Genomic DNA, 25,392 nt, shown 5'->3' with positions numbered 1-25,392 from the left:
TCCGCTCAGGACACAAAGTTGATTTCTCAACTTTGTTGAGAACATTTGGTAAAGAACGGCAGATACGCATTAATTCATTTTAAAACATTTGTGCATGTGTTTAGTTTTTGGTCCGCCTTGTTGTAAAAGTAGAATTGAAGGCAACTACACAAGACTGTAGTATTCAGAATTATTCAGATTTATATCTCGATCTTGAACATTCTCATTTCTCATTCTATAATTAAATGAATGTGATATACAAACTTACTGTATTTATAAGCAGCCACCCCTTTTCACCACTGTGCATTCCAGAAAAAACATATCATCAACAGGGTCACATTTTTCCATTAGGTTTTTAATTGTGGGTTATATTCCTGAGTCATACACAACAGCAAAGAAACTACTATAAACTCTATAATGATAGCAATATAGTGAAATTATGTTTCAAGTGCAATAAAATGGGCACTGTTATACTGTAAACACTAATTGTTTAAAATATGGTGCCAAAAATTTGAACTATACACTATCATAAATTTGATATCAAAAACTGGTATGCTAACTATATAGTGAGCATTAATTACATAATTACTAACTTTATTTTCAAATCCTTGAAGGCAGAGTTTGCCTTTTTCCTAACCCCAGTGCCTGGCAGACACTAAATAAATGACATTTGACTGAACATTTTAAATTAATTAATTAATCAATTAATTAAAAGGAACATTAAGGAAATAAAAAGAATCCAAATCGGAAAAGAAGAAGTAAAGCTGTCACTGTTTGCAGATGATATGATACTATATATAGAGAAACCTGAAGATGCTACCAGAAAACTACTAGAGCTAATCAATGAATTTGGTAAACTAGCAGGATACAAAATTAATGCACAGAAATCTCTGGCCTTCCTATACACTAGTGATGAAAAATCTGAAAGTGAAATTAAGAAAATACTCCCATTTACCACTGCAACAAAAAGAATAAAATATCTAGGAATAAACCTACCTAAGGAGAAAAAAGACTTGTATGCAGAAAATTATAAGACACTGATGAAAGAAATTAAAGATGATACATATAGATGGAGAGATATACCATGTTCTTGGATTGGAAGAATCAACATTGTGAAAATGACTCTACTACCCAAAGCAATCTACAGATTCAATGCAATCCCTATCAAACTACCACTGGCATTTTTCACAGAACTAGAACAAAAAATTTCACAATTTGTATGGAAACACAAAAGACCCCGAATAGCCAAAGCAATCTTGAGAATGAAAAACGGAGCTGGGGGAATCAGGCTCCCTGACTTCAGACTATACTACAAAGCTACAGTAATCAAGACAGTATGGTACTGGCACAAAAACAGAAAGATAGATCGATGGAACAGGATAGAAAGCCCAGAGATAAACCCACGCACATATGGTCACCTTATCTTTGATAAAGGAGGCAGGAATGTACAGTGGAGAAAGGACAGCCTCTTCAATAAGTGGTGCTGGGAAAATTGGACAGGTACATGTAAAAGTATGAGATTAGAACACTCCCTAACACCATACACAAAAATAAGCTCAAAATGGATTAAAGACCTAAATGTAAGGCCAGAAACTATCAAACTCTTAGAGGAAAACATAAGCAAAACACTCTATGACATAAATCACAGGAAGATCCTTTTTGACCCACCTCCCAGAGAAATGGAAATAAAAACAAAAATAAACAAATGGGACCTAATGAAATTTAAAAGCTTTTACACAGCAAAGTAAACCATAAACAAGACCAAAAGACAACCCTCAGAATGGGAGAAAATATTTGCAAATGAAGCAACTGACAAAGGATTAATCTCCAAAATTTACAAGCAGCTCATGCAGTTCAATATCAAAAAAACAAACAACCCAAATTAAACATGGGCAGGAGACCTAAATAGACATTTCTCCAAAGATATACAGAGTGCCAACGAACACATGAAAGAATGCTCATCATTAATCATTAGAGAAATGCAAATCAAAACTGCAGTGAGATATCATCTCACACCAGTCAAAATGGCCATCATCAAAAAATCTAGAAACAATAAATGCTGGAGACGGTGTGGAGAAAAGGGAACACTCTTGCCCTGCTGGTGGGAATGTGAATTGGTACAGTCACTACGGAGAACAGTATGGAGGTTCCTTAAAAAACTACAACTAGAACTACCATATGACCCAGCAATCCCACTACTGGGCATATACCCTGAGAAAACCATAATTCAAAAAGAGTCATGTACCAAAATGTTCATTGCAGCTCTATTTACAATAGCCAGGAGATGGAAGCAACCTAAGTGTCCATCATCGAATGAATGGATAAAGAAGATGTGGCACGTATAGTGGGAAGCAGCCGCATAGCACAGGGAGATCAGCTCGGTGCTTTGTAACCACCTAGAGGGGTGGGATATGGAGGGTGGGAGGGAGGGAGACTCAAGAGGGAAGAGATATGGGAACATATGTACATGTATAACTGATTCACTTTGTTATAAAGCAGAAACTAACACACCATTGTAAAGCAATTATACTCCAATAAAGATGTAAAAAAAAAAAAAAGTAAATAAATAGTCATCTTTCTCCCGGCTCTTTAGTTCCAAAAAAAAAAAAAGGAACATTAGATGGTTTGCTTAAAGCCTAGATTTTTAAATAATACACCACATAATCAGAAATCCATATATGTGGAGACTGCTTACATTTTTTTATTGATAACAATGTGGTGTAGCCCTACTTACATTAATACAAATATACTCTAAAACAATTTAATCAACTTAAAGGTAGTTATAGGCCTGATACTAGCCCTCTATCAATTTTTAACAGATCAATGAGAAAACTACCATTTAACAGACTGAATATTCCAGAGAGCTGCTTAATATGTGCTTTCAAGGTACATGCTGACTAGGAATAGCCAAAAATCAAAATTGGGGGGCTTCCCTGGTGGCGCAGTGGTTGAGAGTCCGCCTGCCGATGCAGAGGACGCAGGTTCGTGCCCCGGTCTGGGAAGATCCCACATGCCGCGGAGCGGCTGGGCCCGTGAGCCATGGCCGCTGAGCCTGCGCGTCCGGAGCCTGTGCTCCGCAACGGGAGAGGCCACAGCAGTGAGAAGCCCGCGTACCGCAAAAAAACAAAAAAAATCAAACTTGGTTTTACCTTGCTGATGACTCTTAGAATCAGTTTCATGAATTAGAATGGAATTCTCACAGGTGAACCCAAACAAACCCATATTCCGATTATATAAGTAGAAATTTTAGAACAGTTCTGGGTCCTGGGATTTTCAGAATTCTAAAAATGTTCTCTCTTGGGGGACTTCCCTGGTGGTCCAGTGGTTAAGAATCCGCCTTTCAATGCATGGGACGCAGGTTTGATCCCTGGCCTGGGAACTAAGATCCCACATGCCTCAGGGCAACTAAGCCTGTGAGCCGCAACTAAGATCTGACACAGCCAAATAAATTAAAAAATAAATAAAAATGTTCTCTCTCTCTGGTAGGTATAATTTGTGTTAAGCCCAAGTAACTCTTTTGGAAACTGAACCACCCTGGGAAGATACATATGAGTGTATGAGTGACCTACACCTGTGTAACAAATCACCCCAAAACTTAACAGCTGAAAACAACAGTGTGTTCGGCCACCACTCCAAAAAACTACTTTGATAAGATCATGATTTTATTAAAATTAATGGATTAGAGATAGAGAAAATATGGTATTATACAGATTTTTTCAAAATTAAGTAAATACACATTCTAGAAAGCATCTATTAACCTAAATAAACTAAGTTGTTTAGCATAAAATCCCGTTCTTCCATTTTTCTGCAAGATCACTGTGGTTTCATAACCTCCTGGGATCGATTCACACGGAAGTTTGCTGTTTTATAAGTCTGTCTCCCGTTCTCAAATGAACACCTACTGGCTGGAAAAACAACAACGAACGTTTTTTATCCGGTGGGTCAGGAATCCGGGCACAGCTGGGTCCTTTGGCTCAGGATGTCCCACAAGGCTGCTTCAGCATGTCGGCTGGGGCTGCAGTTACCTCCAGACTCGGGGAGAAGTTCCAAGCTCACCCGAATGGCTGGTGGTAGGATTCCGCTCCTGCAGCCCGATCGACGGAGGGCCTCAGGTCCTCCCTGGCTGTGGGCCTGAGGCTTCAGTTTTCTGCCATGTGTGCTTCCCCGTGGGTCAGCTTACAATACGGCAATTGGCTTCCATCAATGTGAGCAAATGAGAGAAAAAGCGAGGGTGATTAAGAAGGAAGTCAGAATCCTTTAGTTACCTTACCTTGGAAGCGATACCTGAGTCACACTGGAGGGGACGGGATTATACCAGGAAGTGGGAGTCAGCGGAGGCCCTTAGAAGCTGCCCCCCACGCTGTGTGCGTTCCAAAGACAGCCTCAGAAAGGTACGTGGTAACTCCCTTCTTTATCACTCTCTGCGGAAGGAAAAATGACCGACTACACATGGAGGAATCACCCGGTTGTTTTCCCAGCTGAATGAATGTCTGCAGTTAGGTGACCCTCAGCATCCGGTAGACAACAGTGAGGTGCTACTTCTGCCTCTTGATAACCAGTGGAGAGGCCTTGGCATCTTCCAGACAGTGCCTGATCACCCTTTCCCAGAGCCAAACACAGTTCAGACTGAGTCTAAGGAAGCTCAAAGCGGTTCTTACAGAAAGATTCGGGAATAGAACTGGTTTGGGAACTTAGAGCATTCTTTTCTTGTTCTAGCATGTATATATATATATATCTATCTATATATAGATATATAGATATATAGATATATATATGTATGACTGAATCACTTTTCTGTACAACTGAAACTAACACAACATTGTAAGTCAACTATACTTCAATTAAAAAAAAAAAAAACAGCCAGGCTTAGAGAATGAGACTGTAATTCACTAACTTTTAAATTGTTGTCATTGTTGTCACCTGATGTGAACTTTATATTTCCTGTGAATATAATCTCCCCAAAGTCCAGTCTCAGGAGTCTTACATTTTAGGTAGAAAAAAATATAAAAACCAGACTGAAAATTTTTCCAGAAAATACTTCAAAATAATGTGTTGTTTTGTATTCCTAATTATTCATTTATAGTTAAATATATTAAAGCACAGGTTCATTTCAATGTCAACAGCTATAAATCTAAAAATACTTTTCTTCTATTAGGTTGTTTACTATGTCATTGGCTGATCTAACAGAAAGGAATCTAGATGGACATTTCCCCAGTGTGGCCTTAGAAAACGGCAGGAGGTCTGCAAAATGCCAGAGCAGCCGCCCAGGTTTTCCCAGGAACAGCAACGATTCTGACAAGAGTGTTGATTACAGCAGATCTCAGTGTTCCTGCAGAAGTTCAAGTTCTCACTACGATTATTCAGAAGACTTTCTCTCTGAATGCTCAGAAACCGCGGCTAAAAAGAATTATTTAGAGAAGCCTGTAGTGAAAGGAAAAAAGGAGAAGAAAAAGTATAATGTTTCTAAAATCTCCCAACCTAAAGGTAAGAAGCAAAACTTCCCAACCAAGACCAAATTTCTGGTTATAATGACATTATTATTTAATGCACTACTATCTGAAGTGGTCCATATTCAGTTTTATTGTTTTTCCAGATTGTAAATCATACACATTATAAGTGAATTTTTATAGAAGGAATGGGAAATAGAGAAATTAAGGATCATTACAAAATAACAGAAAGTTAGGCTTAAAACATAAAGCCTAGCCCTCTTGCGGTTTTTAGTTAACAGGTGGACTTGTTACAGAATACCACAGTACTTGGAATTCACTGGCCTCTTGCCTTTCATCTCAGCTGAAGAATCAAGGTTTCAATCACCAATGAAATGTAAATATCTGTCTCAGCACCCCGGGAAGATGGTCTTCGCATCCGGTGAGGCATATTGGCAAAGATGCTCTTTAGAAACAAGGATGGTTCAAGAGGCTGTTAATAATGTCATTTCCTTGTGGGTTTTAAAAGTACTCCATCGGCTCCTAACTGTCTGAATTGGGATTAGCTTTGCAACATCCTAGACCTCTTCACCCCCCGCCCCCTGCCCAGGCAGTTATTATTCCCAGACAGGCAATCCTAGGCTTATAAATATTCCCTATGTAGAAATAGCTGGAACTCTTTTTCCACTGTGACCATCAGAACTGCCCAGTCAGTAGCTGGAAAATAATTAAGAGCCTACTCTAACTGGAGCACATGTAGTGTCACATTTACCCAGTACCTGCCTCCCATCCCCAGCCTGCCATGACCAGCTGTGCCTAGGACCCCCAGTGAAGATCTAGAATCTTCAATGGCCCTTCTTCCCAGCTGTAGAGCAGGGATTCTTCGTCTAAGACCCACATCTGCAAACCCCAGGGAATCCTTTGCATTTTTGTGTGTATTTATTTGCATTTGTGAACTTTCTAGGGAGAAGGACCCATAGTTTTCATCCAGATTCTTGGAAGGTTAACAGCCCTTTCTCTGGAGAGGTGGGAGTCCCGCACATCCTGGCAAGGCCCAGGGCAGAAGACTCTGTCATGGGAAGTCTGTTCGGGCATTTGTAGATATAATCACAACAGCACATACATCATGGACAGGCTCTACAGTCATACTCCCTCAGCCACATTTGAAATTTACGGAACTCTGAAAACCAAACGTTTTTTATATCTTTGGCACCAACACTGATTTGGCAACAAAAACCTGATTTGAACTGACATGAGATTCATCTTTATTTATTTCACTTTGTGCAAAATATAATCATATAAATTTCACTACAAAAATATTCATTACAAAAACAAAGTGTGATGTCCCCAGCCCTACTGGGCGTACTTTGGAAAATACTATATATGCATCACGAAGAATAAACCCCCCAAAATTCAGAAACAGTTTGGCCCCAGGGGTTTATGACAAGAAATCCTCAAACGATATACTACATCTTACATGGAGTCTGGGCTTTTGTGGGACTGCGTGAGAATGCAGTTAGCATTTATAAAACCATTTCTACAAGAAACGAACTGTATTTTGAGTTCTAAGCACCTTATAATTTGACTTTTAAAAACTGATTCCTCATTTATTTATTCCACAAATATTTATTGTGTCCTTTATGCAAGATACCTGTTCATAAATTGGGAGCAGCCTAAATGAACTGTCACTTCACAGGGGACTAGAACCTAAATTCCATGATCCGAGTGAGGGCTTGCTCTCCCTTGGGTACGCTTTCGTGTATAAATACTCTGAAATTATTTTAAGCAAATCTTGGCTGCATCATTAACCCAAATTATATGTCCCTGAGGATCCTCGTACTGGTGTATGATGACCTTAAAACACTCATTGTAACATCAAGCTTTGTCACAGAATGATAAAAGTGTCTCTTGGTTTATTCTTTTATTCTTTTGTTCTCTCCCAGCTCATGTTTTGCAAGTGTTTGCCAAAAAAATTTAATCAGCAAGTAATTGATGAATTAATGCTGGGTTAATGTAATTCTAAGCAAAAAGGCGTTACGTTTTAGCCAGTGCAGTCCATTCTCCAGTGAAGGTTCAATTTCTGTTCAGCTTTCTTATATATAAAAGTAGACCTCTGACCCTCAGGGGCTGGTAACACTGGATCAGGAACCACCACTACAGACCCAGAATTCACTCAAGAATAGTAACATCAGAGATTATTTTCAATTCCCATCTTAGAAAAGCAAATTTTATAGCAGAAAAACATTTCATAGAGAAAAATTATAGGGATAAAAAGAGGACTTCAGTATGATAGGATATTTGCTCTGGTCAGATATTGGAGATTTATTTAAATCAATGTAAATAGCGAACAATATATTCCTATAATTTGATTTTTCTTCCTTTTGTAGAAAAATGTACTTTCAGAATTCCTTCAATTATATATCCCTCCTTGATGTGTTTTGTCAATACAGTGCTAAACTATGTGATAGTCATTCCAAAACTGGTATACAGAAAACAGTTATTCTACTGCATTCAATTGCTCTGGACAGCTTTTGCCCTGTTGTCTTTAGTCGGGGGAAGGTGGAAGCCCTGCGGTGGGGTTGAGGGGTTGCCCTCTCCAACACTAATGCCAGGGCTCTGGAGAACAGGAAAGGGAAAGGCCTGCCTTTGAACCTCTTCTTACCCTGGTCCTTGAAGGAAGTGAGCTACGTCTTTTAAGGTGACCTGGAAGACAGAGAGAACCTGGCAGAGGACAGAGCCAGCGCCAGCAGGGACGTGGCTCAGGCTAAGGACCAGAACCAGATTGAGGGTGTGGACGACTTCGCGAACAGAATGGGACCGAGAGACCAAAGAGGAAAGTGACCAGGAGACGGGGCTACGACGGGGCCAGGGAAAACGGGTGAAGCGACAGCATGGGTACAGCAGTGAGACAGGAGGACAATCGTGCTTTTAAAAGGAGGGGCAGGGGCTTCCCTGTTGGCGCAGTGGTTGAGAGTCCGCCTGCCGATGCAGGGGACAGGGGTGCGTGCCCCGGTCCGGGAAGATCCCACATGCCGCGGAGCGGCTGGGCCCATGAGCCATGGCCGCTGAGCCTGCGCGTCCGGAGCCTGTGCTCCGCAACGGGAGAGGCCGCAGCAGTGAGAGGCCCGCGTACCGCACACACACACAAAAAAAGGCGGGGCTGAGGATGAGGATATGCACCTGGGGAAATGGACGGGCTGGAGCCGGTGAAGAGGCGAGTGCGCGGCTGTCCTTAGGTCTATTCAAAAGAACACAGTTCACTCTTTGTAGTAGGAAGCATGCCTACTCTTAAGCAATGTGAAGAGTCCCTTTTTGGCTAACATGGACTTAAATGTACATGTTTTTGGTGAATTAAGTGTTTTAGCTTAGTGGTTTAACAATTAGTTATCTTAAGAATAGCTAAATCATTCAGCTAAATCTGCCTTATTGTGTGAAATGGGACAGAAATTGTAAGCTTTACCATTCTTACGTATAGGTTAGGATAATGAGATATAAATCTTTAAGGATTAAACCCTATTTCAAGTTTCCTAACCTTTATTATTATACAAGCATGCATGACATATATAGTATGGATTCATTCTACATCACTCCAATGCAAGTGGGATATTTACCTTCCTGAAGCAAAACAGTCTGGTTCATTCTCTCACACGCACCCACTAGGGTAGGTAAGACACTGAATCTCAGTTATGTTCGGGGAATGAAGGGCGTATGGGGGGCCTTACACAGACAAGGACGTTTGGGGAAGGGTCTCTGGCCCTTCCATTTTCATCACGTCTGTTTCTTGTCCAGGCCCATGTGATCCTTAAAAGGCTGACACCTCCTGTTTTCGAAGCACCCAGGCCCTCGGTGCACATCTCGACCTGGGGCCTTGGCCAGTGCCCCATGCCCGTGGGGTTTAGTCCCCACTCATGCTGACTCTGCCCTCCCATCACTCGAGTCCAGCATGAGGTGGGGACACAAGCCTCCAGTGCCCACGGAACCCACCACCCCTCATCCCTCCAGGCTCAGGAGAATCTCTTTCTCCTCCACGGTCACACCACCCAAGAGCTGGAAGGCATTACAAGTTGGGGTCAAGTTCAATCATGCCGGACATGGTGTGGAGCCTGAGAGCCCTCAGCCACCCCTGTTTTCATCCAGCCTGATCCACACTGCCTGGGTCTAGAACTCCCCCAGCCAGTGCCCAAGGTATTAGAGTATCCGGCCTGATACAACCACAGACACCCTTCTCTGGCCTTCTAGTAGGTGTCTTAAGAGTCTGACCTCTGCTTCCCAGTTTTCAGTGTGCTCAAAAGTCTATTCCAAGATACTCAAGTATTCAACCATAGCCCCTACTACATTGTTCCCAGTGGGAAAATAAAAACCTCTGGAGGCATAGTTGTAAAGACAGTCCATTGGTTATTGATTTGATACTGATCCTGTGATCATTGTGAAATCTGTGTGGTCTGTCATGCTCAAGATTCACATGCTTTATCCTCAGAAAGCATCTTCTGTTTCTGTTGACTCATTGTTTCCATCACAGGCAGCACTGCCTTTCCCACCACCTAGACCAAACATGCTAAGCCATGTCTCAGATGATGTGTCCACACTCGGCCAATAGCTTAGGGTTAGGACTCCAATGACACTGGCCACTAAGAGCCTTTCTCTCTCCACGATGAGGACAATATTTTTTTCAGATTCTAGAATCCAGTTTCAATCTCTTTCTTTCTCAGAGTATAGATATACTAATATGTGCACATGCACACACACATATAGTTACATACACAGATGCACATATGAATATCATACAGATGCACATACAATACATATGGGGCAGTGACAAAGGTACATAGACGTGAGTCTGTCTCACCACTTACCAGCTGTGTGCCCATTGATAAATGACATCACTCAGCACAGTTTTTTCATCTTTAAAATGGGATAATAATACAATGAGGTTACACATACATTTGACATACTCGAATTCGGTTACATAAGCTTCGTGTAATATCGTTTAGATGCTTTTTGTTCAAAACAGAATCCCAAATACAAACCATCTAACTGGTTAATTTAGTGCTCACTCAAAAGTAACAGGAAAAACTGGTTGTGTTGGGTTTATTGAGAGATGGAATCCTTATATGAATACTCTAAGCAGTTTAATGGCTTTTTAAGGTTCTTTTTAAATATATGAGATCATCATATATATAACATTAGGCTCTAATGTTACACTGTGATTGCCTTGTAACGTTTTGTTGGAAGAATTACGTCAGATAATCTACATAAAGCATTTAATTCAATGCTTCACATATGGTAAACCCTTAGTAAATGTTATCGAGTATTATGATTTTCAGTAAACCTTTTATGATAGAAATAAGTACAGGTTTTAGAGTCAGAGAAGACCTGGTTTTCAGTTCATTTTATGTCACTCTGTGGTTATGTAACCTTTGAAAAATGACTTATAATCTCCAGCTCTAAAATAGACTACTACTGACGTTAAAGGATTGTATTAAATGGGATACCTAAACATAAAGTACCCAGCCTAAAGCATGGGTGTTCATTCAGTGTTAGTTCCTTCCCCTTCTAGTTGGCATGTGTGTATGCATATGTGTGAGGGCAGGGGGCGGGGGGCATTACACACGCCTGTATATTTACATATCTACATACCTATATACACATTACTAGTAACAAACTGGATTATCTGCTTCCACAGGCCAGAAGGAGATCGCGGTGGAGAAAAAGCACAACTGGAATGCACCATTTTTACATTCTCAGATCAATGTGGCTGCCCAGAGACGAGATGCCGTAACTCACCGCATACTCTCAGCAAGGCTTCACAAGATTAAAGAACTGAAAAATGAATTAGCCGATCTACACCGCAAGCTGGAGGCCACCGTCGCAGAAAACCAATTTCTGAAACAACTCCAGCTTAAGCACTTGAAAGCTATAGGAAAATATGAGAATTCACAAAATAATCTACCTCAAATTGTGGTTAAACATCAGAACGAAGTAAAAACTTTAAGGCAGCTACTCAGGAAATCCCAGGGAAAGGAAAGAGCCGTGTCTGGGAAACTTAGAGAAACAGACAGCGAGCTGTTGAAGACTAAAGATGCCTTGCAGGCACTGCAGAAACTTTCTGAAGACAAACATCTTGCAGAGAGGGATGAGCTTACTCAAAGACTGTCTGTTCTTACAACAAAAATGGAGGGGAATGACAGACAAATACAGGTCTGTATTTCAGAGGTCTAGAAACGTTAAGTTTCCAAAGTTCATAGAGAGAGGGTGCGCGTTCATCATATATGCCTGTGGAATGAAGCACTACCAGCTGCTGTGCTGAGCAAGAGCACACGGATGGTGGTGTCTGATGGGGAGGGTGTGGGGAAGGGGAAGGGGAAGGGGAGGGGCACAGGAGAGAGAGAAACAGCTCCTTCTGTTGTGCACTGAGCGAGAGGTCCTGTGGCTATGTTACCCAACCTAACTCGGGTCCGCTCGCCCGTGCACAGTAAAGCCAATCTACTGACACTGGGCTGTAGTGAAGGAAGGTGTTTACTGCAGAGCACCAAGCAAGGAGTCCAGGCAGCTAGTGCTCAAAAGGCCCAAACTCCCTGATGGCTTTCAGGGAAAGGTTTTTAAAGACAGGGTGAGGGAGGGGGGACGTGGGCTGTGTGATCACCTCGTGGACATTCTTCTGATTGGTTGGTGGTGAGGTAATCGGGAGTCAGTATCATCGACCTTCTGGTTCCAACCCGACTGCAGTCTCCATGCTGGTGGGCAGCATGCAGTTAACTTCTTCTACCTGATAGGGTTTCAGTATCTACAGAACAGCTCACAGGACATGGCTCAGAATATTAACTGTAGGCCCTGAGGAGGGACTAAAGTTCCTTTACTTTGTTTAATGGCTAAACTGTTATTACTTTGTCTTTCTTGACTATTTTCCTTTCTTTCTTCATTTTCTCATTTCTCTGATTAAATTTACTCTTTGGAACTCAGGAAAGGCCTAAGAGGATAAAGCTTTTCTACAGACCAGAGGCAGGTGGAGGACACTGCAGGGGGTGGGGTGAGGGGTTCTGTCCTGGGAAGGCCCCGTGCAGTTCTGCTCAGCTACAGCTGGGCTCATTTATCTGGAAATGACCGTTCTCTCAGGCAGTCCAGCTGCTGAGGTCAAGGGAGTTTGTTCACATGCTGAAGGGGGTTGTGCTGTGCTGTGTTGTGGGAAACCTCTCCTAGAAAGCAAGCCTCTACTCCAAACTGCCTTCTTAAAAGGCTACTTCCCTAAACCCTGAGTGCATCTCCTCGCCAGCCCCCTCCTTGTTCTGTCCCTCATCAGTCTGTCGAGACATTTCTAATGTCCTAGAAATAGAAAATTTCCCCAGGTAATATTCCTGGGGACAGATAGGGAAAGGGAATTTAAATAATTTTAGAAATGAATAGATAGATAATCCTCAAGGGTGCATGGTGGTCAAAAGCCTGGGGATTACATTACAAGGGATGATTTGGGAGAACACTCTGATCATATTGAGAATTCTGCCTATTTTACATTAGGTAGTTTTGGTCTCTATGGACATAAACACAAATGGAAGTGATTTACTGTTTAATTCCCTAAAGGTGAGAGACAAGTATTTTCAATGATCTTGAAATAATAATAAGATATCAAGTTCATTTCAGCCACTGTTTTTTCTGTTATTTCTTTTTTGGTGAAACCCTCCTCTATTTTCAAAGAGAATTTTTTCACATAAAATGGATATGGAAGCTACAGGAAATAATGAGCCACCTCATTTTTCATTCATGTAAATAGTGTACCAAACTTCTAAAGTTTGGCCTTTCGGGTAGGATTGGATCCATCTTAGCATCTGTCTGTCATGTGAAAGTAAATGTATTTGTATCTCATCTACATATGTTTTACACAAACATGTTTAAGTAGCTCATGTTTTTATACTACAACCAAAACCAAAAAGAATTTGAGAACTAATTAGCTATTTTCTTATTGGAGGCACTTGGTTGTATGGGAAATTTCATTTGGTTGTAGGGCATTTGGTGGGAGAAAAAGTTTGTGGGCCAAAACATGTCGGTATTTTTTTTAATGTTAATATGTTAGGAAATGGGATTTTTAGCGATTATTTCGCCCTATTAGCTTACCATATTTTCCACTTTAATGAGAAAGTATTAATGTTGTAACGAGGGAAACCACACTTTATGGAAAAGAAGGAAAGAAAAGGCCTTTTGGCCAAGTTCCTGTCAAAGACCCGCTCAAACAGTTCTCCAGTAAAACAGTTCTCATTCCACAGAGAAGGCAAATATGCAACAGTGAGTCCTTCGTATTTATAGATGGTTACTGTGCTAAGTCAGTCGTTTCATTGGCTTATAATTCATCCACGTGGTGTGGCTCTGTGAGACCCCATCGTAACTTCCCGTCTCAGTTATCTGAGAATCACAGTCCGAGCGTGATGGTCTGCACTGACGCTGGTCAACCCTTTGGCAAGAGAGATTTGAAAGGTTTTCACGGAGTGCACCATGCTAAGTTAGTGGTATACTTCATTTCAACAGAACTGCTTAGGTTTAGTTGTAAAGTATAACGTTGATTTTACTTATTGATTTTTCAGGATCTGTTCCAAAAAATTTTTTTACCAAATTCCAGAGTGTAAAAAAACATTAGGCTGGAAACATGATATTTATTCCCTAGAGTTGGGATCTGGAATTTTTTGGCTTTTTGTGTGTGTGGTAATATTTAGTTCTAATATGTGTCCTCTAGACAAACCATCCACTAAAATTGTATTAAAATTTTGCACTTTTCATAAATGTAATTAGTTCCATTACAGTCAAAGTATTTTATAATACTACACTGGTTCCAGAGAGTTGAAATATATACTATTTTCAGAGCTTGGAGAAACAACTGAGGCTGAACAATAAAGCCTTTACTCGGCAGTTGGCCTTTGAGAACCAGAAGACCTTAGCAGCTCAAGCAGCTACAAAGACTCTGCAACTGGAAATAAAACACCTCCAACAAAAACTTAAGGTACTTCTTTCAAAGCAAAATGGAACCAAATTTGTGAAATGCTGCTTTCCAAACCATCAGAGCTATTTATGCCTAATGTATCTTTGAATTACTTAACTTCAAGTACAGCTTTCTCAAATTAACATTTTTCCCTACAACCATATGAACAGAGGATCTGAAGTTATGAGAATCAGTTAACAGCCTGGTGAATATGTAATTAGAAAAATTAAAACTCTTGTCTATTCATTCATAAGACTTATTATCATTTTTATCTCATCACATGAAGTAATATTGTACTTTGTGAACATTTTAGCGGAACCCAAAATAAGTTTTTCTATTTAAAAAATTCCTTATAACATTAAAATATTTAGAGTAATTTTTGTAGCCCATAAATTCATTTTTTCATTTTTTCTATTGAAGTATAGTTGATTTACAATATTGTGTTAGTTTCGGGTGTACAGCAAAGTGATGCAGTTATATTTTTTTCAGGTTATTTTCTGTTATCGTTTATTACAAGATATTGAATATTGTTCTCCGTGTTGTACAATAAATCCTTGTTGCTTATCTACTTTATAGATACATAAATTCATTTTAAGGCCTCACTTGCAAATATGCTTACAAAACTGTCTTTTAAAATGTGCCCTCACTTGGAGAGTATGATGCTAAGTGAAAAGTCAGACAGAGAAAGACAAATACTGTATGACATCACTTATTTGTGGAATCTAAAAAATACAACAAACTAGTGAATATAACAAAAAAGAAGCAGACTCACAGATAGAACAAACTAGTGGTTACCAGTGGGGAGAGGGAAGGGGGAGGGGCAATATAGGGGTAGAGGAGTAGGAGGTCCAAATTATTAGGTATAAAATAAGCTACAAGCATGTATTGTACAACACAGGGAATATAGCCAATATTTTATAATAACTATAAATGGAGTTTAACCCTTAAAAATTGTGAATCACTATACCATACACCTGTAACATAATATTGTACAGCAACTATACTTCAATTTTTTAAAAATCTGCCCTAAAAGTGAGAATTAGAAATATTTTCTTTGGGGAGTTCCCTGGCGGTCCAGTGGTTAAGACTCAGTACTTTCACTGCCGAGGCCCAGGTTCCATCCCTGGTTGGGGAACTAAGATCCCACAAGCTGTGCAGTGCAGCCAAAAGAAAAAAAAAGAAAAATTAAAAAAAATGTACTTTTCAGACTTTTGTTCTTTCTGCCTTCAAGATTTCTAAAATGTGCAACAAGTTGGAAAAGCTAGATACAATACTTAAGAAATATAGGTCGTTCAAGCCTCAGTTAGTAAATCTTAAGCATGATTCTTTAAGACAAGAATCTTTAGCTTTTATGTCAAATAGGAAATACAGGTTTCCCAGGAGCCTTGAGAGCACTCAGAGACAGGGAAGAAAGTTGGATGTAAACTCTCCCTTTGTAAAGCAGGGAAAAGAGTTCTGTTTCATTCTCCTCTGGAGCCTCAGGAAACTTCAGAGAAAAGAATGTGCCAGAAAATGGGCGTGGCTATAGGAACTACCTTAGAAGTCTAACAGAAGAGGCTTCAAGATCCACTGGTCAAAGCAAACATACACACATATGGAGACACAATCAGGGAATTTTAAAATAAAGTTTGTGCTTTCATATGCAGCCATGTGCACATATATACTATACAGTCATTAAAAAACAATTCTGACAGGAGAAAAGCTTAATAATTAATGAAATGCTTAATGAAAAGAAAGACACAAAATTCTATATTCAGTAACATCCAAATTTATTTTAAAAAGAAAAGTAAATATACGCAATGGATTTCTGTGCATCTGTAAAATGGCATGAGGGTTCTTTATGTTGTAATATGGAGTAATCGCCAGGATATATTGATAAGTGAAAAAAGGAAGGCAGAGGGAAGTGTGTAGTATGCCATCATGTAAGGAAAGGAGACAATACAAATATATCTACAAATTTGCTTCTATTTTGAAAAAAGTATAGTAGGATAATAGTGGAAATGGGGAAAAAATAGAGTAGAAGGGACAGCTATAGAACCTAGATCTTTTTGGTAGATTTGACTTAGGAAATATTTTGTGTAATTATGAAGCAGAATGAAATGTAAAAAAAAAAATCGAAAAACGTTCCCTAAAAATCCAGAGTAAAATGAAAAAAAAAAAAGAGCCCACTGTGTATTCCAGTGTAGGCATAATGTCACAGAGAGACACCATTCCAAGAGACTTAAAACACATCAATTTCACTGCATATGCCTAGTGAAATACACTCTTGATGACAGAGTTGGTACGGTTATTTTGAGACTGTTGTATGTATCTTATGGGGTAAAGCACATAATGAACTATGTTGGTGTCATTGAGAACTGGGATTTGGGAGATGGAAGAAAGAAAATACAGAAGTAAGATAAGGTCAAATAAAAATCCTGTAGTCCTGATTGTGAATTGAAGTGAAGGTATGATTTTTGATACATTTTAATCTTTAAAAATAAATACATATTTCCTAATGTGACCCACTCACTAACAATGAATACCCCTAATGACATACTATCATCTTCAAAATCCATAACCCACTAAAAAGAACTAAGGCACCTTAAAAAAATTCTAGGTCTGGAGCATGAACTATACTACGTGAGCCTGGGACATATAGAGAAGCAAGGAAACTACAAAGAACCATTAGGGTAATGTCAAAGAGATTCAGGAGCCAAAGATGGTTCTTACTGGCCAAAGATGGGGCAATTTAGGATCAGTAAAGATAACTGTGTGGATTGAAACTTAGCAAATATACAGAAATCAGAAAGTTCATAAGGATATTTACAAAACAAAACACCTCAGTGATTACTCAGTCACCTTTAGAGGATGCTAGGGGACCAGCACACTATTTCAAAAACTGGTAAATAAAGGAAAAGAAACAATTACTTTTACCTTTCCTATACTCAGAGTAACCAAATAACTTGTGAGAAGGGAAGACCTTCCTTGTAAAGGCATTTCCATCAATAATGAAGAAGGAATGAAAGGATGAGAATATCACTATTTTGGAACTTCTAATGAAATAGTGGATCTGAGCAATGATCGCCACAAAGGGAAACCATCCGATGCTATGCACTTCCTGACAGACGTACACACCTCCACCTAAGGAGTACTATTGCCAGAAAAAACATACCTAGATATGATTAAACATTTAGCTCTAACAACCAATTTAAGAGAAATATGGTAGCAGGGGAACATGATAAGCAACGCCTCAGGGATGCGATCAGCAACATCAGACTGTGGCAAACTATAGCACAAACTACCCTGTTTCCACAACAAATAAATATCAATGTGAAACAAATAAAAGAGATGAGGGTGGGAACTTATAGAATAAAAGAGACTGTGAGGAAAAACTCAACAACCAAAAAACAAATAACCCAATTCAAAACTGGGGCTTCCCTGGTGGCTCAGTGGTTAAGAATCCGCCTGCCAATGCAGGGGACACGGGTTCGAGCCCTGGTCCGGGAAGATCCCACATGCCGCAGAGCAGCTAAGCCCGTGTGCCACAACTACTGAGCCTGCGCTCTAGAGCCCGCGAGCCACAACTACTGAAGCCCACGTGCCTAGAGCCCGCACTCCGCAACAAGAGAAGCCACCGCGGTGAGAAGCCCGCGCACCACAACAAAGAGTAGCCTCCGCTCGCTGCAACTAGAGAAAGCCTGTGCGCAGCAACGAAGACCCAATGCCGCCAAAAATTAATTAATTAATTAATTTAAAAAATATATATTGTCCACTCACAACGGTTTGTTACTCTGTTAAAAAGCTAGTGTTTTTTTTTTTTTTTTTTTTTTAAAGCTAGTGCTTTTTGATGTCGGGAATGATATATAATGATATGGCCCATTTCTGTTTCTGCTGGAACCTATAGATTTTATCCAAAGAACACTGAGCTCACTTTAAATTGTTTTTTTTACAAGAAATCAAGGTTGATAAAAGCAAACAATTATAGAAATATTGGTATTGTGGTTCTCTTTAGGAGAAGGGTCGAGAGCTGGAAATTAGAAACATCTATACTAACCAGATACTTAGAAATTTACGTGACAAAGAAGATTATCCAAAAGGTAAAGTATGTTTTAATTATTTTTGCTCGAAATCTATTTTGAAGTATCTAGTCAGATTTTCTAACTTATATCACCAAGATAACAGACATTTTAAAAATTTGTTTTGTTAAGCATTGAGACACATTTTGTGATTCTAGAATAACAAAACTGTGACATGGTTGAAACAGCTAGAAGAGAATAGAGAGGCTTTCCCGTGTTCCCATCCTCCACTCAGTCTTTTATGTCCCTACTCGGGTGAATGAGATGGTAACTTTCAACTTGATGCAAAACGTCTGCCAAATACTGGACTTTCTAGGTAGATCTGTTAGCCACTGTGTGGATTCTTAAGGTTAACTTTATTTAGGTACAGTTTACCCCAATACGATGCACCCGTTTTAAGCGTGCAATTCCATGGGTTTTGACAAGTGCTTATACCCATGTAACCACCGCCTCCCTCAAGATTTAGAACACCCACCCATCTCCTCAGGAGGTGCCCCCTCATGCCCCTGGCAGTCAGGGGTCCCCCAGCCCCAGCCCAAGACAACCTCGGATTTCCTCGGTCACAATAGCTCAGTTTGCCTGTTGTAGAATTTCATGAGTGGGATTGTACAGCAGGTCCTCTTTGCTGTCTGGCTTCTCTTGGCCAGCATGTTTTTGAGACGCATCTGTGCTGTGCTACTATCACTAGTTTGTACCTTTTTATTGCTGAGTAGTATCTTTTCCTTTAAGACAGGATGTACTTATTCCCTCCCCCGCAAGGTCTCCCAGCGTAAGATTCTGCTCAGAAGAGGCACAATAGGAACACTTGCCTCTCATTTTGCTACAAGTAACTATGTGTTTACTTTTCAAGGCAACAACCTCAGATTTCCTTGCCTGCCTTTGTTTGCTTTTGGTTTATAATCCAGAACAACAGCCAGCAGAGAAGATGATAAAATCAAACGTGGGGTCATTTAAATGGGATAACACTTCAAGGAAAGTGACTACTAGGTTTAGCGTTCGTGCACTTTAGCGTGGGCAATCCAACCATCGACAACCAAGAGCTCTGACACAGGAGACACGATGGCGCACCCTCTCTGCACAGCTACGGTTCTGAATCCCTTCTGCCAGCAGGGACAGCCGTGTCCTCCAATGGCAATGCCGACCCATCCTAACGCCTGCTTCTTTGGTACTTTACCACTGTGATCGCCATAACCTCTGGGGCCCAAAATAAGACAAAACAGGCGAGATGCTAGGGCAAAAAGTGAAACTGGCAAATGTTATACATTTACTGAAAATCTTTAGAAAACATCTACTATACTTTGTTTTATAATTACATTACAAACTTCAGTTGTTATTTTACACTTAAAGTCAGTATTGCTTCCAAATGTAAAATATGTTTCTTACATATAATACACCTGTTCTGTAGTTTCTTCAACAAAGTCAGTACAAGCAGAAAGGAAAAGTGTTTCACTTACAAGTATGCGACACCAGGAAACCCAAATATCGGAAGATGTTCCATCTTTGACAACTAAGGTACAGCAAATTTGAATTCTTGCAGTGTCTAATTAAACATATCTTTACAAAAATAAGCTTTACTCACTTGTTCTATACAAAAAGTATTTGTATTCATTAAATAAAACACAATTTAAAATTACCTCTACTGCCAAAAATATGTTTTTGCCACTTTTCTAAATTATAGGGTAAAAAGACAAGAGGAAACATTGGTCATGAAGAAAAATCGATTGAAATAATCCATGCAAGTTCTCACTGTATCAGTAAACTACCAAACCAAGAGGATTCCAAGAGAAAATATGAAGGTAATTTTAACAACTTTCAAAAGTCTCCTTTACTTTTTTTTTTTTGGCTGTGTTGGGTCTTCATTGCTGCATGCGGGCTTTTCTCTAGCTGCGGCAAGCGGGTTACTCTTCGTTGCAGTGCGCTGTCTTCTCACAGCAGTGGCGTCTCTTGTTGCGGAGCACGGGGTCTAGGCGCAGGGGCTTCAGTAGTTGTGGCTTGTGGGCTTAGTTGCTCCACGGCATGTGGGATCTTCCTGGACCAGGGCTCGAACCCGTGTCCCCTGCGTTGGCAGGAAGATTCCTAACCACTGCGCCACCAGGGAAGCCCCTCTCCTTTACTCTTACTTTATTTTTTTTAACTTGTGAATTACTCAGTGTGTGTATAAAAGTATATATAAAACAGATATATTCAATTTAAAGAACTGTTATAAAACGAACTGCACTACCTGCTTAAGACGTGGAACATTACTGTCCCTTGGGACACCCTGCGGGCCCTTCATAACCATAACCCTCCCGCCGCCCACCACAAACAACCACGATCTTCCATTTTATGCCAGCTTTTCCGCACAACTCCCAATCCCGTGTGTATTCTTAGACAACATGTTCAGTTTTAAAAAACTGAGTCTCAATCTCAAACCCAGCTGAGTAAAGGGCAGCACTGCCCCTAAAGAAGATTCCACAGCAGGCAGGCTGGCTGCAGCTTCCCTGAAGGCACCGGGGCCCAGCCAGGGCCAACGTCATGCCGGGTCCTGGGAGCTGGGGACCCATCGGAGACAGGCAGCGGCAGGGCTGCTCTGCACATGGGGTGTGGGGAGAGGCCCCGTGTGCTGGACCCCCGAGAGAGAGCAGAGGGCTCTGTGTGGTGAAATGAGGGTCCTCAGCCCACCCAGGCTGCAGGCACCATAGTGAGGGCGACAGCTTGGCCAGGCCCCGCGTGGTCAGGTCAGACCAAGGACCCTGGAGGCTGGGGGGTTAGCGGGGCAGGGGCTTGGTGGTGCAAGCCCTTTATGCTTAAGCCCTTGCCTTGGTGCCCTCTGCGGTCCTGGGGCCTCCCTTCACCCTTCCTGCTGGTTCCTGTCACCCCTTCGCCACCAGATCTCTTTCCTACCCTGTGTCCCTCCCTTTCCTGGTAAACGCCATCATGTCCTACGAGTACAACCTCTACTGGCTTCTTGAGAACACTTGCGTGGAAGGCAAATCTGTGTGCATTTCCTCTGGTGATGTCATGTTTCTACTTAGACTTGATTAATAATTGACTGGAAAGAAAATTCTAGGCTGGAGATCATCTTCCCTCAGAACGTTGATGACACTGCCCCATTGTTTCCATGTTAAGTTATTGCTAAAGGGACATCTGGGCGACACCCCACCGGGCTGGGCAAGCACAACCTCCCTGGAAAGAGCAGCCGCGGGAACAGCCCCCGAGGGGCCCAGGGCCGTGCCGGGAGGGGCCACCTCTTAGCAGTGAGGCCAGACTGGCTTTAGAACGAGGTTTAAATAACACCGAGGGTGGGCAGAACCCCTGGAAAGCCACTGGCTCCCATGCGGTTCCTTCTGTGGTCACTGGTCAGTTTACGTTTTCCATCTATTTTTTAGTCCATTTTCGTAAATTTTTTTAAATAAACTTATTTATTTTTGGCTGCATTGGGTCTTCATTGCTGCACGCGGGCTTTCTCTAGTTGCGGCGGGTGGGGGCTACTCATTGTTGTGGTGCGCGGGCTTCTCATTGCCGTGGCAGAGCACCGGCTCTCGGTGCACCGGCTTCAGTAGTTGTGGCTCATGGGCTCTAGGTGCGCGGGCTCAGTAGTTGTGGCGCACGGGCTTAGTTGCTCCGCGGCATGTGGGATCTTCCCGGACCAGGGCTCGAACCCGTGTCCCCTGCATTGGCAGGTGGATTCTTAACCACTGCGCCACCAGGGAAGCCCCATTTTGGTAATTCTTACTGTCCTAGAAAGTTTCCTCATTCACTTGACAAATATTTTCTGCGCATATACTGTGTCAGGCACTGCTCCGGGCCCTGGGGACAAGATGCCCCGCCCTCGGGAGCCTGTGCCCTTGGAGAAGACCTGTGGGGCTGCGAGAGGGCGGTGGGTGCTGGAAAGAAGGTCCCCACCGAGAAGGGGACAGGGAAGGGGCTGAGGGTGAGCTGACGGCAGCTCAGGAGACTAGAAGGAAGTGATCCACGTGGAACCCCGAGAAGAGATGGTCCCACGGACGCTGGGCCCAGAGGAGGGGTCGCACAGGGGGCGAGGAAGTAGGAGGTGGTGTGTCGGAGGGGGCGGTGGGCAGGGCGCTTCGGCCACGATGAGGACCGTGGAGCCGGGAAGGAGCTGGTGCGGAGGAGGGACCAGACCCGCTACTGGGCGGCAGCGGGGAGGCCAGGCGGGGCTGGGGAGATCGTGGAAAATAAGTACTTTCCCCCATGTTCTCAAATGTTAACATTCTCATCAGGTATCATAGGGCATAATATTAACAGCTATTTAGAGTTAATTGTACGTTTGACTGGCTTCCAGGCTCAGCATTAATTCTTTTTTTTTAAATCTACTTTTTTTTTATTTTATATTGGAGTACACCATTCTTGAAACATACTTCTTTCTCCTGCTAGTATTATTTTCATTCTCCTAGAGTATAAGTGAATAATTTTATTCCAGAATGTAGTCACATGAGGAAATGTTCCAACTCTTTGCACACCCGATATTGTCCCCATCCTCCCTCACAAACGATGGCCTCACTGAGCGGTTCGCCGTTAGCGATGCTGTTTGCTCAGAACCCGCGAGGGTCTGGTCCTCTGAGGAGGGGAGAGCTGCACACAGGGCTTCCTCGGTGCCTGGGGAAGGATCTGCAGAGGAAGGGACATCTTTCCATACAACAGTATTCTGCGATCATCTCCTCCTGGCAGTGCATGCTCACCTCCTCATTCAGTAACTCATTTTCCACAATCCCACGCGCTTTAATTCTTTTAACCAGGAATCCTTGAACAGATGTTCAGGATGTTTCACTCTTACTAAACCAGGCTACAGGACTTCCCTGGTGGTGCAGTGGTTAAGAATCTGCCTGCCAATGCGGGGGACACGGGTTTGAGCCCTGGTCCAGGAAGATCCCACATGCTGTGGAGCAACTAAGCCGGTGTGCCACCACTACTGAGCCTGCGCTCTAGAGCCTGCGAGCCACAACTACTGAGCCTGTGTGCTGCAACTACTGAAGCCCGCATGCCTAGAACCCATGCTCCACAACAAGAAAAGCCACCGCAGTGAGAAGCCCGCGCACCCCAACAAAGAGTAGCCCACGCTCGCCACAACTAGAGAAAGCCCATGCGCAGCAACAAAGACCCAATGCAGTCAAAAATTAAATAAATAAATTTATTGGGGGAAAAAAAAACACAAACAGGCTGCAGTGAACATCCTTAGACGCATCTTTGTGTATCTTTGTAGGGTTTGGTTCTACGAGTGAAGTTGTTGGGTCTAAGAGCATGTTCCCTTAAAGTTTTGATAGATACTACCAACCTGCCATCCAAACTGCACACCAGCTTACAAAGCCACCAATGGGGAACCAAAGTTCCAATGTCCCCATATTCTGGCCAACTCTGGAAATTATCTGCCAATTGGATGAGTAAAAAATATTCTCTTGTTTTAACGGGCACTACTTCTAGCTGGTGGTGTTGAACACCTATTAATAACATATTGGCAAAGTTTATGAATATCATTTTCTTTTGGTTTCATAATTCTCATTTATCTGGTATGTTCTAGGAAAGTATAACATTTCAAGCTTGTTAATACCACCTTTCCCTGTATTTGCTTTCCTTTTTGTCATTGTAACGTGCTTGTCAGTAGGTGTAAATAACTGTGTTCAACATGCCATCTTGAAATAGAAATCCATTCATTTTAAACGTCAGTAAATTAACTATTTTTCTACTACAGATTTATCAAAGGAAGAGGAACATATAGAAGAAGCACAGCCATCTCTAGAGAATATTGGACAACAGAGAGAGAGAACAGAAGATCAAGAAAAGAAAACCACTTTAGTAAAAGAAGAACAGGAACTACCACCAGAAAGAATTCAAGTAATCCATCCCGAAGGGGAAAGTGGTCAGGAAGACGATACAGTAAATGAAAAGTCTAAAAGAAGTCCAGAAATAAGTGAAATGGGTGAAATGCCAGATAAAAATCCTGCTCCAAATATCAAAATACCCTTCAGACAAAGAAAGCATTATTCATTCACAGAAGCGATCGAAAACTTGCATCATGGGCTTCCTGCCTCCAGCGGGCTGGCCAATGCAGGCAGCACGAGGTGCACTCATAGCACAGGCAAGCACCACAGCCACAGGGGAGAAGTGAGGCTGGAGCACCCTACTGTCACCTATGAACCCTCTTTTGGTACATCTTCCAGAACAAAAGCAAATGACACAGCTTTCAGAGAGAAGAAAAGCAGTCTAATGGAAGAACTCTTTGGATCAGGCTGTGTCTTAAAACAGAACCAAACAAGCACTGCTGTCATGAAGGGGCCTGAGGAGACTTTGCAGAGTAAGAAGATGCACCATCTACCTGCTAGTCAGGCCTCTGCCAGCAATGCTTTCGGAGACTCTAAAGTAACTGTGGTAAGTTCTATTAAGTCATCTTCACCTACAGAAGGAAAGAGAAAAATAATTATTTAAATATATTCCAATATCCTAATCCACTCTGGTTTGATATTCTGGTCTTATGTGCCTTTAATCTCGTAGTTTTAATGTATGTGTGTGTGTGTGTGTGTGTGTGTGTGTGTGTGTGTGTGTGTGTGTGTTTTCAGTACTTAAATTGACTTTGAATAATTAAGGCTTTGTTTTATTGCTAATCTAATTTTTAGAAGTTCATTGTATATTAGCCAATGACAACAAATACAAAATTACATCTTTTTTCTTCTACAACTGACACATGTCCATTATCTTTTGGAAGACTGATTTACTACATGGCTTCAATATACTATGGGATTCCATAGCTAGTTAAGTGTAAGTTAGTCAACCTAAGACATACACATGTCATGCATGTAAGAACCTTATCAGGAATCAAATTACATTGTAGCTTAAAAACACGGAAGCAGCTCTGAAAGGAAACAATATAAGAAGCCTCTATTTAAAAAAAAAAAAAAAAAAGCACAGCAATTACCAAACTTGGTTTTATGAAAATTACTTTTGAGCATTCTCTTATTCAGCTAAACTGGGC

At 41.5% G+C, this 25,392-nt stretch overlaps 1 protein-coding gene across 3 annotated transcripts in view; it reads left to right on the top strand.

Annotated features, from left to right (window-relative positions):
• Positions 1–24,869, top strand: part of LCA5L (lebercilin LCA5 like) — a 39,564-nt gene extending 14,695 nt beyond the window's left edge. For 2 of the 3 annotated variants that reach the window (XM_073804517.1, XM_073804516.1), the window contains 7 exons: positions 5,135–5,463; positions 11,089–11,603; positions 14,251–14,388; positions 18,362–18,446; positions 19,831–19,937; positions 20,104–20,221; positions 24,115–24,869. In XM_073804517.1, the coding sequence (XP_073660618.1) occupies positions 5,145–5,463; positions 11,089–11,603; positions 14,251–14,388; positions 18,362–18,446; positions 19,831–19,937; positions 20,104–20,221; positions 24,115–24,848 (2,016 nt within the window). In that variant the 5' untranslated portion in view covers positions 5,135–5,144 and the 3' untranslated portion in view covers positions 24,849–24,869. Of the gene's footprint in view, positions 1–5,134; positions 5,464–5,722; positions 5,848–11,088; positions 11,604–14,250; positions 14,389–18,361; positions 18,447–19,830; positions 19,938–20,103; positions 20,222–24,114 lie in introns of those variants that run through there. The other variant, XM_073804518.1, reaches the window with a different exon arrangement.
• Positions 24,870–25,392: the final 523 nt, after the last annotated feature.

This window comes from Tursiops truncatus, chromosome 4, assembly GCF_011762595.2.
Source record: "Tursiops truncatus isolate mTurTru1 chromosome 4, mTurTru1.mat.Y, whole genome shotgun sequence".
Lineage (NCBI taxonomy): Eukaryota > Metazoa > Chordata > Mammalia > Artiodactyla > Delphinidae > Tursiops > Tursiops truncatus.
This window is presented reverse-complemented; position numbering and strand designations above follow the sequence as displayed.